The following is a 12,951-nucleotide window of genomic DNA, read 5'->3' on the forward strand; positions in this document are numbered from 1 at the left end:
ACATACATCTTCCTGTATCTGTAGGAAGATTTAAGAGGCAAATTATCTCAGCCTACCCAAATGTACAGTCATCCTTTTGGACAGCATCACTCCAAGTCTCATCTGTCAATATTAAGAAAGGATAGCCATTTATGAATTAAATTGTCTCTCATCCATTCCTAGTAATTATTCAGATGGGCAGCCATCACAACAGCTAGCCATTAGAAGTTTTATTTGGAACACAGTGAAAATTGTGTCCAAGTACTCAACTAGCATAATTTACAATATTTCTGCTTCTCTGAATGAAATACTATTCAAAATCCTTCAAATCAGTTGCCTGATCTCAACAGCTGAATTGCACCATTGTTCTATAAAATATTTCTTTTTCTCCTAGGAAAGTGCAAATTTTGGGGGGGAATTTCATAGCCAATGAAAATACAAAACAAAAAACTAACATGCAACTGCCAGCAGGAATTGCTCTATTAGCATTAGGTTACCAAGGATTTCCTTTTTTTGAAGATATACATTAGAAAAGTCAAGCTTACCTGCAGAAACATTGCGGAATCTCTCCTTGACCATATAAAGGAAACAAAAATGGCGTATTGCCATAGCGGCCAAGGCACTGAAGAAATTTTTTGGTTGCCTGGAGACCTTCAAGGGTGCTGCAATCAGTCTCTGATACCATTGCAATAGAGTGAAGAATGAAGTGTTGCAAGCTGGGTGTTAATTTCCGTGTTCTTAAGAATTGAGCAAATGTACTACTCTCGTAATCTGAGAAAAAAAAAGCAAATTCAGGTAAATGATATAGCTTAACATTTGTACTTTCTCAGCTGCTTCAACTTGAAGAAATACTTTTGTATTTAAAAAAAATCAAAAGCGATCACAGAAGAAACTACTCAGATCTTCAACATATGTATCATTGAAAATTGGTATTCTATTTAATGAAAGCTAAAAAATTCACTCTCAAAGTGTATTTTTTCAGAAGACAGAAATATCATCGCATTAAAATATTTTGGAATAACACAAATCCAGTATATGTGAACTCCATATGAGACTTGAATAGGCTATCTAGTTTTACAGAGTAGCTGAGCACCATCTAAATATGGCTTCATCTATTAAGTTAGACTTGACCCACATCCATTTCTCAATCATTTAACAATTTTTGTTTAAGATTTAACTTTCTACCAAAGTATATGGAGTAACAGCCATACGGCAGACAAAAATTCTTTGGTTTTAACGTGCCTTGGGATGGAAGAGCCGATTCCTGAAAATTTCATAAATATTCATCCATTCAGCATAATATCCATTCAAAAAGTGCACTGTTGAATCCATAGCTATGTGGTTAGAGCATATATTTATGTACAGATAAGCCATTCACAGAGTGTTTTAATCCAAAGACGAGAAGGGCAATATATATTTCAAATATTTCAAATTGCTGACTTCCCAACAAACAGGTATAGATGAGACAAAAGAAGACAAGGATGAAGAAGTATATTTCCTCTTTAAATTAAAATTACTACTGATGCACTTTGAAATTTACAGAAAAACAGCAGTCCTTCAGGTGACATTTAATGCAAGTGTTGCATGTTACTGTTACATCTCTGAAATACTACAGTAAGTTTAATTATCTTAACATACCTTGAATTTTCTTTTTCAGGAAAAGATTATTTTAAGCAATAATGTATTTCATACCATTTAGAAATCTATTCTTAAGCTTATTTCAGTCACATGAAAAYTCAAGAGTAATTCAGAAGCACTTCCCTCCAATGCTGTGACTAGCATTATCAGGCCATATACTCTGGTTGAGATTCAACCACTGTTTTATTACAAATGTACTTCATTACCTTTGTACAGCCATGCAGCAAGTCATAAAATATACTACATTTTCTTTTATTGTATTGTCTTTCTAAAAAAAGTCTCAAATTTTTCTCATTCTAGACTTCTTATATAACTCCAATTTTTAGAGAAAAAGCTTTAAAAAAAATTCACTATCATAAACTCTCCCTGTTAAAAGTCTGTCCTCYCTAATGAATGCAATGATTTCACCAGGTGCAATTCTAAAACTCTGAAGTCTTTAATTTAGACTAACCTGACTCAAATATTCCCAATTACTTCCTCGGCTACTTTAAAAATGTAGGAACAAAATCTGTTTAACTATCTCTGGACATAAAATAAATCTGAAGTCATTTAGGTAGATGAATCAATGAATTGATTTAAAATTGATGTGGTGTCTCCTTTTTTACTTAATAAATTTTCTAAATACCACCTATATTCTTGCTCTGAGCACCTCGATTTCCTCCATCAGCAGTAAACCTCAAAATTGCCTGTAATCTATAAACCAGTCCAGTTTAATGAGTTTTTCCCCTTCAGGATTTCCTAGAGTTCATCACAGACTCTTCTTCCTAATCTTATCAGATCACTATATTGACCAATTCCATCTTGCATATGTTTGAAATCATTTTCTCCGTCATTTCTGCATAATCTAAGGGTCATAATCTAAGGGTCATATAATACCAAGGCAGCTCTAAGCTCAAGTGACCAGACCCATATCAGTAACTAAGAATTGCTTCTTTTGAAGACTAGCTTCTTTTGAAAGCCTTGCCTAGCCAAGCTACTGTCATCCACAAAAGCACTGAAACGCTTCAGTCTGAAACCTATAGTAATGGTTTAAGTATTCTTCTGTTCTCATTATTTCCTTTTGACAGATTTTATAATTTTTTGCCTTAGTTTACTTTTAGAGTCCAAGCACTCAGAACATCACTCCATTTTTTGTACCCTTAGGTTCATAAACCCAAAGCAGAGAGCAGGTTTCCATCACCTTCTTTCCATTAGCCAATTTTCCTCTTTGACTTGATGCTCGCTATTCTTTGCATAATGTGGCTCCAACCTATTCAGATTTTCTATCCTCTAAATAACTCAATAATTGATAAAGGCATTTGGCACTTGTCCTCTGCAATTAAGAGGCATTTTTAACTTCACAATTAAATTGCATTTACTTTCAGAGTTAAAAATTCCATGTTCAGCATTTCTAATTTTGTGGCAACATATTGTGAAATAAGATTTATGTATTATCCAAAAAAAGATAAAGAAAATCAGGTGCATCACACCCTATTACAAAATCCCTAAGGGGAAAAAAACCCTAAAAATGATAAAAACTTTTTGCAGCCCTGCTATAATATATAATTTTACTGTTAAAGAAAAATGTAAATAATTAATGATATTATGGGAACTAGAAGCACAAGTGCTTAAGCAGAAGAATTTAATATTGATGTGAAAGGTCAGGAAAAGGTCAAAGCATACTCTGAAAATTAATACATAAAAATAAATAGGGTGAAAACATAGGAGAGCTATCAAAATTGTGCATAATGGAATGAACTCGAAATAAGGAGGTGTATAATACTCAATGAAACACTACCTTGGTATTCATCAGGGTGTTGTTCATATTCCAAACAAAATGTCAAAAATTTCATTAGCAATCTCTTTTCCACCATAGTGAGCTGTCTGCTGTTGAAGACATCTGCTCTAGAACAAGGTACCTAAAAAAAATTTTTTTTTTTTTAAATAACCTTAGGTGCTTTATATAGCCTGTGTGAGAAAGGCATTAAATAAGACTATAGCTGATTACCTAACAAACATCTAAAGTTCCTATTTTTCATTAGAACTGTAGTTATTTTCTTATATATTTCTCTTATTTTCTATTATAACTAAAATAGTAATTATTTTGCATAATAAAAATATTCTAAAATCTTTTTCTCCCCTTTCCTTTTTTGATTATTTCCCCTCAGTTTCAATTGCATCATTAAGTGGGCCAAATATCTCCTGTTGCCATTATCAGACCAATGACTTCTCTCTTAAGGAGAGGAAAAAAGACAAATCAAATCTATCCAAGGGATTTGAAAACCTAAAACTTGTGCACCTTTAAGATTCGACTGCTGAGTCTATCATAGTCTAAATATCTGACAAGAGATAAACATTTAATGATAATGATTTATCTGATTAAAAAGAAATCAGCTAGAATAATGTGCAATACTCAAATTTAACATCTATGTTAAAAAAAATCTCATTCCAAAAATGAAAATAAACCAAAATTTCTGAGTAAATATACCAGTTTACTGTTACAAAACTCTCATAAAAAACAATTTCAAATTTTTTGACTTTGAAAGGATCAGATTAAACACATACAATACATTCTTCTACAATACCTGTTCTACTTTTCCTTCCCGAAAGGCAAGAATTCGTGTGGCATTTTTAAACTCTGCATATCTGCTAACATTAGACTTAATCAGAAGGTCAATTAACAGACCTCGGGAGAAAAGCAGCTGCACAACAAACAAAAATAACATGGTGAGCAAAGAGAAAAAAGCACTTACATCGGAAGAAAACAGTAACTCCAACAGTATTCCTTTGTAAGATATTTTCTACAACTATTTACAGGTACACACAGTGAAGTAAAATCTGAGCAAAATAATATCAAGACATATCATGTTCAAAATAAAATTAACTGAAGTAACCACAGAGACAGAGGGAAAACAGAAAGCAGTCCACGGGAGAGAAGGTTTCAGCCCACCRTTGATCTTATTTTATTAGTTTGGGAGTCATACCTTGAGAGAGAGTCATCTTGGATTCAGCCACATAGTGAAAAGGAGAGAGCATAAGCTTGCTTCTTTACCACTACATGGGCTACAGCGTGCCAAAATGTACCGCAGACAATCTGGTGTCTTTCAATTCAAATACTTTGTATTGCTTTTGCTTTCTAAAAGTAGCAACACTTCTATTAAAGTAATTTGGGATCTCAAAGACTTCGGAGGACAATGCGACATTGTTCTAGGCCACTTTTCCCTTTCTATTCTCTTCAAAGTTTATCACTGGACAGTGTTATTCACATTTAAAGACTGTGCATACCAATTTACATGGGTATATTTAACATTGTCTCCTCAAAACATTTTGCAAAATCAGCAGCCGAAGTTCACAGCCAAAGCTGCTAAAAATCCCCAGACACAAAATTCCTTCTCTCTTTTCTTATTCACCATTTTCACCATGAAGACCCCTATATTCAAATTCATATCTCATGTTTTGCATACTTTGAAACAAGCTGTGTTAAAATCAGCTTTGGATTAATTGCTCTTTTATCTGCCAATGTATGTGTCTGGATTTTTAAAGTTGCACCAGCTTTCAAACTTTTGAAACATCTACTTAAATTTTGCCTGGTCCCCCTCCCCTGTCTGTGTAAATCCTCACTAGTTGTTTCTTTCATAACCAGAAATGATGATGTCACATTTTCTAAATATAAATTCCTTAAACTACCCCAGTTAGTCTTTTGTCAGCGGTATGCAGGTTTAGTCATATTTTGTTATGCTACTTTATAAGCTGTCTACCTTCACCCTTTCTACAAGCTAAAGAATTTACTACGAAATAAAGGAAGGACAGAAATGTAGCTATTAACACAAGACATATGTCCAAATTTAAAAGCAAAGATCCATCGGAGAAACTTGTGGTTTCTGCAAGTCTTGTTATCCTGAGTAACAGAATTTGCATGGTCGCAGAGGAGATGTGAAATCCTGGCCACTATTTCAAAATCGCAAGTTCTGTAAAGTATGCCACTAGTAGGAAATTAATGCTTAATTTTCAAGATAAAGGTCGACTGGAACACTGACTAGGACACTATGGGAAAGTCCATAAGAGTCCTAGTGCCAGAGAGAAACCAATGAGAATTACTAGTCCTGTTTTGATGCCTTCTCCTCTGTCCAATTTTCCGGAATTCATTGTAATTATCATTGTGTAACAAAATTTGAGACAGTGGCACAGAAAATGCATACTATGCAAAACAGTACTATCTACTATACCACTATAAACTGACTATTGGTTTCATGGTATCATTCTGATGGTGCATAAGAGAGGTATCTACATTTGGAACACACAGTAAAAAACACAATACAATGTATTTCGTAATGCCTATACAAAGACTTCAATAAACTACTCAAGAAAAGTTATTTTCCATTTTTCAGAAGTTTGAAAAATTTTTGCATAAAGACAATGAAAAATTAAGCATTGAACTTTGGGGAAAAACCCTTTTTGTTGCACAGTATATAGTCTGAAGCACAGAAATTAAATAAAAAAAATCCATTTAACTTGAATTTTCAGGGACATGCACATATACCGCTAAGTAGCTAAAATATAGGTTTTAAATCTTAAACTGTATGATAAATATATGTTCTCCTCTAACTAAAAAGCACACAAGAGTAGCAATTCAACACAATAATAAAAATATGTTATTTTACTCAACTTTTATGTTATGGACTAACTGTAGGTTGTTGGTTTTTTTTCAATACAATTTATTGCAATTCAGCTTTTCAGTCACCTGAGAACTAAAAATGGCACATTATATGTTAATAGWGTGACAGTATCACAGGAAAGTCTATCTAAAAAGGTAAGTACATCCAACAAGAAAATTACTTTTCATCTTAATAACATCAAAGATCTGCATTTAGTTTCCTTGTTTAAGTATATATATTTTTAAATTTTAAAATGACGTCATTAAAAAAGTATTTAAAAGTTATTATTTCAGCTCTCAATTTCAGGAAATTTACTTTTATGGATATACTTCTGAGCTATGCTTTACAGTCTCTTTGGTTAAAAACAAAGATTAAAGAGCACATATGAAACAGCTCTTGATTGTTTTAATAGTACTATTGATTGCTCACTTCCCGAGAGAATAAATTTTTTGCCTTAGAGGTACCATTTCAGTCCTCTAAACACTAAGATTTAAAAAATTCTCAGCATTTAAAACAAAGTAAATGTACTTGTATGAAAAGTCATTAAGTTCCTACCTTGGAAACTAAATCAATATTAAACCTTCTGCCTTCTCTAACAATTTGGGAATACGTAATTTTCTTTGGTTCTTGGGCAGAAGTTTCTGAGGGTGCAGCTTCTGTTTTTCCCAGTTCCAAAGTGGACTCGCCTAAAGCCGAATTATGCGAACTTCCACTCTCAGAGGTTATTTCTGTATCATTCCCTTCTGTCGCACTTGCTGGGTCACTGCCTGCAGCCTTTCCTGGTTCCCAGCTCTCGGCCCCTGGCAAGGCGCTTTCCATAGGTGTGCACTCTTTCTCTGATTCCTGAGCAGCCCCCTCAGCACCAGCAGCTCCAAAAACAGGCAGCTTTGACAAAGCACCAGCTTCCTCAACATCTTCAGCTGAATCCTGACTGATTAAAAACATAAGGGGAAGAAGGGGGAGCAGGGAGGAAAAAGAAAAAAGGACTTTAAAATTGTCTTTAAAACTTGTTTAAAGTTTTGAGCCAGTGTCAGCAACAGAAACATCGGAAGCTTTTCTGTGAAAAATCACTAAAATGTCTTTACCCTGGTCAAATCGGGTGTCACCAACTAAAGAACTCTGGATTTCTGACTGTAAAACTAGAATTCAAGTGAAGTATTGGGGGGGGGGAGGGAGGAATGAAAAAACCTTTGTGTTCTTGTTTTACATAGAATCAAAAAATAGATTCAGTTTAATATCAAAAACAAAACTCTCATGGTGATACACATTGCACAGCTATATAAACTATGAAATACAATATTTAAAAAAGAAACATTAATGCAATTCAATTGTTTTTTTCCTATGGATAAAAGCCTTTAAAATTGAAGTACAAAAAGACATTTAAGTTATAAGCCAAGATTTTTTGAAACCAAACTTGCTGAAGAAAACAGAATTGCTTTGTATGACTGAGACTACTTTGCATCTATTATAACAAGTCTTCAAGAGAAGCATGGAACTTTGAACTGAAGTTTAAGTTAATTTTAAGTTAAAAAGATTACTTTTCAGACTCTGATCTTACAAATCTGAGTAGCTGTTCAAGTAATAGCCAGAAAGAACAGTTTACTTGCATAACTTTTTTTATTTTTTAATAAGGTACTAGAGTTCATAAGTTTAACCAAGCCCTGACCAATTACCAACTGAATACATGCATCATGTTAAAGTATTTTCACCTTTACTAACTGTTTATAAACTTAGATTTACTGCAAGTGTGGTAAATCTGTGCATAGTTCTGATTAATTCCTAACATGCTTATGATGAAGGCAGCCAGTCAAAAGGAGGGACATTATCACACATAAGTATTCTATACAGTCCATTTCCTTTTCATAATGACACAATTCTTTAAAATTCCTCTTAAAAAGCAGACCTCCATTTTTAATCTCATCTACTCTTTATCTTGAACTTCAATGACATCTACCTTAGAAACTAGTACTTTTGAACTTAGAAGTTTAGTTTAGACTACCAGCTGAGATGAATCAAATCAATGTCATAAGTGAAAGGAGTTCAGCAATAATTTCACACTATCTTTTTATCTTTACACCACAAGCCATTAATGCACTGAATAAACAATTTAATCTCAGCTGAAAACTAATGAACTATGATTTTAAAGGTGACCTGCAAATGTACAGTATTGAATTTCAGTAACTGTCAAGACGGTTAAAATTCACTGAACAGCAAGGAATTATTCAGCAGTTATAAAAAATGGTCCTTCACATATCTGCAGCCGTAGAGATGGAAGCGGGGGTAGGAATTTCTGTCCAAGCTAGAAAAGGGAAGAAAAATTCTGCCTCCTTTAAAAGTTGTTCCTTGCTTATCTCATTGTGACCTCAGGGAACCTGCATGGACTAAGGAAGTGAGTTTGGTACAAGCCGTTCAGCCTGGGCACAACCATCGGGAAGCGCTCATGAGTGGGGTGAAACGCTGCCCTGGGAAGCACAGAACTGCTCCAAGGAAGCATGAATGAAAGAAGCCTGTTTCTGTACATTCATTTATGTCTCTTTGCTTTATACTGCAAACATTAAATACGTGTAAAATATCAAAGACAAAGATAAGTACTATGTCAAATGTTTCTAAAAAATTAATCTCTGCTAAAAATACAACTGACTCCATTCAATTTTTTTTTTTGGGGGGGGGGGKGRGGGGGRGTGAGTTTGTTTTAGGAATTTGGAACACTGTGCAAACAGACCTAAAAAAGCTATTGTCATTAATGTAATCACTAAAAATCAAGCTTTTATTTCAGCCTGTCTAAAGATTTATAAAACACAACACAAACTCCGGGCAAGTTTTTCCTCCTACCTTCTCCCAACCTGATTGCATAGATCAAGCTCATTTTAAACATTTTTTTTTTAATCAAAGTAAAATTTGGATTTGCAATACATTTTTGTCTTTTTTCTGTATCACTTTGAAACACAGTATAACAGAAATGTTATATTTACATGTTTTAAAACTAAATTCAATTCCCACTTAATGAATACATAAATCTGTATGATTCACAGCTCTACACACTTTATAATGAAAGCCTAAAAAACATATATAATCTAAATTCATGACATCTTTCCTATAGGAACAAATATCCCTGAATAATGTAACAACAGTCTATAAAAATTACTCAAATTGAACTTTTGTGCAGACAATTCTTCTCCTAATTCAGAAAAAAATAATACATCTGCAGACAAATTGTTGTGTAAATTTAGAATATTATCTTCCACCATTCATCAATTAATGATACTAACAAAGGAATATCTTAAAATGAATGTGTCTTACTAATGCCTTGAAACAGCAACCCCTTCAGATAGGTCAAATGAAAAATTGCCAACCAGCTGGTTAATTTATTCAGCACAGGTGTTCACTATTTATTTTTCAGCCATTTGCCTTTTTTCAATACAGCTTGTTGTAGACACAGTATTCTTTTCTTTTGATGGATGCACTTTGTTCTAAGGCCATTCATTTCAGATTTGCACCATGTATATTATACTGCTACCCAGCTGTTTATTCTTTCAAAATAAATGTTTAATGGTTACTTCATAGGAGTTATAAAAGTTAAGCAAAAACAACAGAATCTAGCCAGAATGTGTAAATTGTCAGAAACACAATAATTGACTCTCTCAGAAAGTTTCAAGTCAATTTGGCAAACTTTTTCTTTGCTAGTTTTATTAGTCTTGCAGTTCTTCCTTGTGATTTTTTTTTCTCCCGTGATAAATAGAAGACAGCATTATACTGCCAGACAAAGTTAAAAATAGCGTCAGAGCAAAACCAAAGATTCAGATAGAATGCTCACTTCCAAAAACCTGTGACCCCTTAGTGCTGGGGGCTCTTTCAAGCCAGCCATGAAGCAGTATCACCTCTTCAGTAAGAGTCTTCCTAGGAATATTATATGCAAAGTTAAGAGACTATGAAACTTTAATTTAATATTGGTTCTGAACAATATTCATTATCACAATGATATTACAATATTATATTGACATTGTTTTAAAACAAACATAACATTTTCTCTGCAGTATGGTCAAGCAGCCATTACTATGCAACACTCAACTTTTGAATATTCTGACTGTGACCTTCAGATTACATTTATCTACTTCTTACATTCTATTATTTTACTATTTGTGATGTTCACAAAAAGAAATAAATGTTTCCATATGAATATCTGTCCATGTTTCATTCAGCTACCTATGGTATTACCTAGGAGACTCAAGGTTAAACTTTAAACTATAATCACAGAATCACAGAATCACAGAATCACTGAGGTTGGAAGGGACCTCTGGAGATCATCTAGTCCAACCCCCCTGCTCAAGCAGGGTCACCTAGAGCACATTGCACAGGATTGCATCCAGGCGGCTTTTGAATATCTCCAGAGAAGGAGACTCCACCACCTCTCGGGGCAACCTGTTCCAGTGCTCTGTCACCCTCACAGTGAAAAAGTTTTTCCTCATGTTAAGATGGAAGTGTCTGTGTTTCAGTTTGTGCCCATTGCCTCGCGTCCTGTCGCTCGGCACCACTGAAAAGAGTCTGGCCCCATCCTCTCGACACCCTCCCTTCAGATACTTGTACACATAATCCCAAAGAACCTTTCAGGAATTCAGAATAATACCCAGTTCAGTGCAAAACCCATAAGATACAAAAATAATAAACAGAGAGAAATTATTTAGTTTTCAACTGAGGCCCACACAATTTCCATTCATTATTATTATGCTTACATACTATTTGAGATTACTGCTTACCAAGGTTACTTTTAGATGTTGCCTGATACCAGTATTTTAGATAATGACACTGAAAAGCTTAGTTCTTGTACAGCTTATACATAACAAAGTATCATACTTCCATTTAACAATAGAAACCAAAAATGGAATTTCTCTTAACTTCTGCTAATGCAAACATTATGAATATCTAACTAAAATATGCTTAGTCACATATTTAATTCTAAGATAGTATATTACTCTTGACCCACTTCTGCAGCAATTTTCCCAAAAAATAAATGTGTGCATTTCAAACTAAGCATACATCTTTTGCATTTTGTACATAAAGTAAGAGCTGAGTCACCTTACTTCAAATGCAAAAAGAAGGTGACAGCCCAAGAAGGTTAATTGTTACATTATCAGGAACTGTCGGCCATGCCAATTCATTCTAAAATACCATGGGAAAGCACTGTTTAATGAATAAATTGAATACACTGAATACAAAACTAACAAAGGGGAAGTAGTGTTTTATTGTTGTAGTGTAGTTAAGTGTTTTATAATTACAGTACTACTGTCCRTTTTTGTTCTTATTCTTGCATACATATTTCATTTTACATGTACAAAAAGGGGAGGTTTACTTACGAGATTAGGAAAATTGAAAATATGGTAGTACATAACTAATCGGAACCTCCAAATATGACACTTCTGTTTTTGACTCAGAAGCAAATAAACTGCCAGCTCACAAAACTGCTGAACAAATGTTCGAATGTTGCAACCTGATAAGGCAGGGTAGGAAAAATCTTCCTATACAGTTACCTTCAATGAAGTACAAGTGATTTCAACAAAAGAACAAGGGCTTTTACTGCAGAATTTTATAATTCTTAGTTCTTTTTCAAGACCAAAATGAAGCATGTCAGGGTGCTGGCAGAGAAATGCTTAGAGCCAAGAGCACAATATAATTATTTATCTGTGACATATAAAATTATTTGTATATTTCCATATTTATACTTACTTGCTAAAACAGAAATCCTCTACATATTGAATAGTTTTATCTGTCTTGTTCAGAGAAATAACTTCTTCATTCTCAAGAATCAGTTTTCTCCAGTCTTCACATTCATCACTGACATCAGTTTTCTGCTTAAAAGAACAATTATAAAATTGCAAATTTGTACTGCACTAGCTGTTCTTAGACTATAAATCTCTATATTTCCAAATGATTTGTCTTTTAACAGTTTTAATGTTTTTTCTATTACGACTTTTGGAGTTGAGAGTAAAATAATTAGGGCTGGTCACTTCACTGTAGCATGCCAACATTTGCACTACATTACTAGCTCTATTAATTTGAAAATGCAGCAGTAAATGAAATGCAAGTTTTAGTAGAAATTTAAATATAATACAGTAAAATTCAGGTTTGTCACAGCCAGGCTAGTTCCCAATTTTGAGTCAAAACTCTTTGAATGGAGACCATATCATGAAATAGTGTGATCTGAGTATTATATAAGTCTGTCTACATAAGTATCTCTAAATCATAATGAATTTTCAGAGGGGGGAAAAAAAAAGAATTCTTGCTGCAGGCTCAAGTAGCATGATCTTTTTCGAGAAGGCCAACTCCAAATGGTCCTCTGTTCATTTACATATTGGAGCTGCCAATAATGTTTCATGTGCTCCAAGACTTAATAATTATCAAAAGGTTTTGTGTCTAAGGAAAGATGGAATATACAGAAAGTTTAAGAACCAATGGGAATTTTTGCATTTGGACATGCACAGGTTTTTTTTTAACATAAGATGAGTATTTCTTCTATTCTCTGTACACTATCAAAAATGGTAGGGATGTGTAAGCTAACTTGCCTTTTCACAAGGAAACCTTAGTTGGTCACTATAATCATTTCCCTGAAAAACTTGCTTTATAACAAGCATAGCAGAATTGCCACGTTCATCTGCCTTACAGCAAAAATGCAAGAAAAGCATCAGGGAAGAAAGCAAATATGGTC

The 12,951-nt window shown here is 33.8% G+C and overlaps 1 protein-coding gene across 8 annotated transcripts in view; it reads right to left on the reverse strand.

Annotated features, from left to right (window-relative positions):
• CHM (CHM, Rab escort protein 1) overlaps positions 1–12,951 on the reverse strand; it is a 79,609-nt gene that overhangs the window by 42,532 nt on the left and 24,126 nt on the right. For 5 of the 8 annotated variants that reach the window (XR_003252747.1, XM_026061271.1, XM_026061274.1 and 2 more), the window contains 5 exons: positions 11,973–12,097; positions 6,807–7,182; positions 4,182–4,298; positions 3,395–3,515; positions 525–750 (listed from right to left, as the gene is read on the reverse strand). Coding sequence is in view for 7 of the 8 variants with exons in the window: in XM_026061271.1 (XP_025917056.1) it covers positions 525–750; positions 3,395–3,515; positions 4,182–4,298; positions 6,807–7,182; positions 11,973–12,097 (965 nt within the window). In the remaining variant the exon portion in view is untranslated. Of the gene's footprint in view, positions 1–524; positions 751–3,394; positions 3,516–4,181; positions 4,299–6,806; positions 7,183–10,065; positions 10,149–11,972; positions 12,098–12,951 lie in introns of those variants that run through there. The other 3 variants (XM_026061277.1, XM_026061272.1, XM_026061275.1) reach the window with 3 other exon arrangements.

The sequence above is a fragment of the Apteryx rowi genome, unplaced genomic scaffold (genome assembly GCF_003343035.1).
Source record: "Apteryx rowi isolate R43461 unplaced genomic scaffold, aptRow1 scaffold_179, whole genome shotgun sequence".
In the NCBI taxonomy this organism is placed as follows: Eukaryota; Metazoa; Chordata; class Aves; order Apterygiformes; family Apterygidae; genus Apteryx; species Apteryx rowi.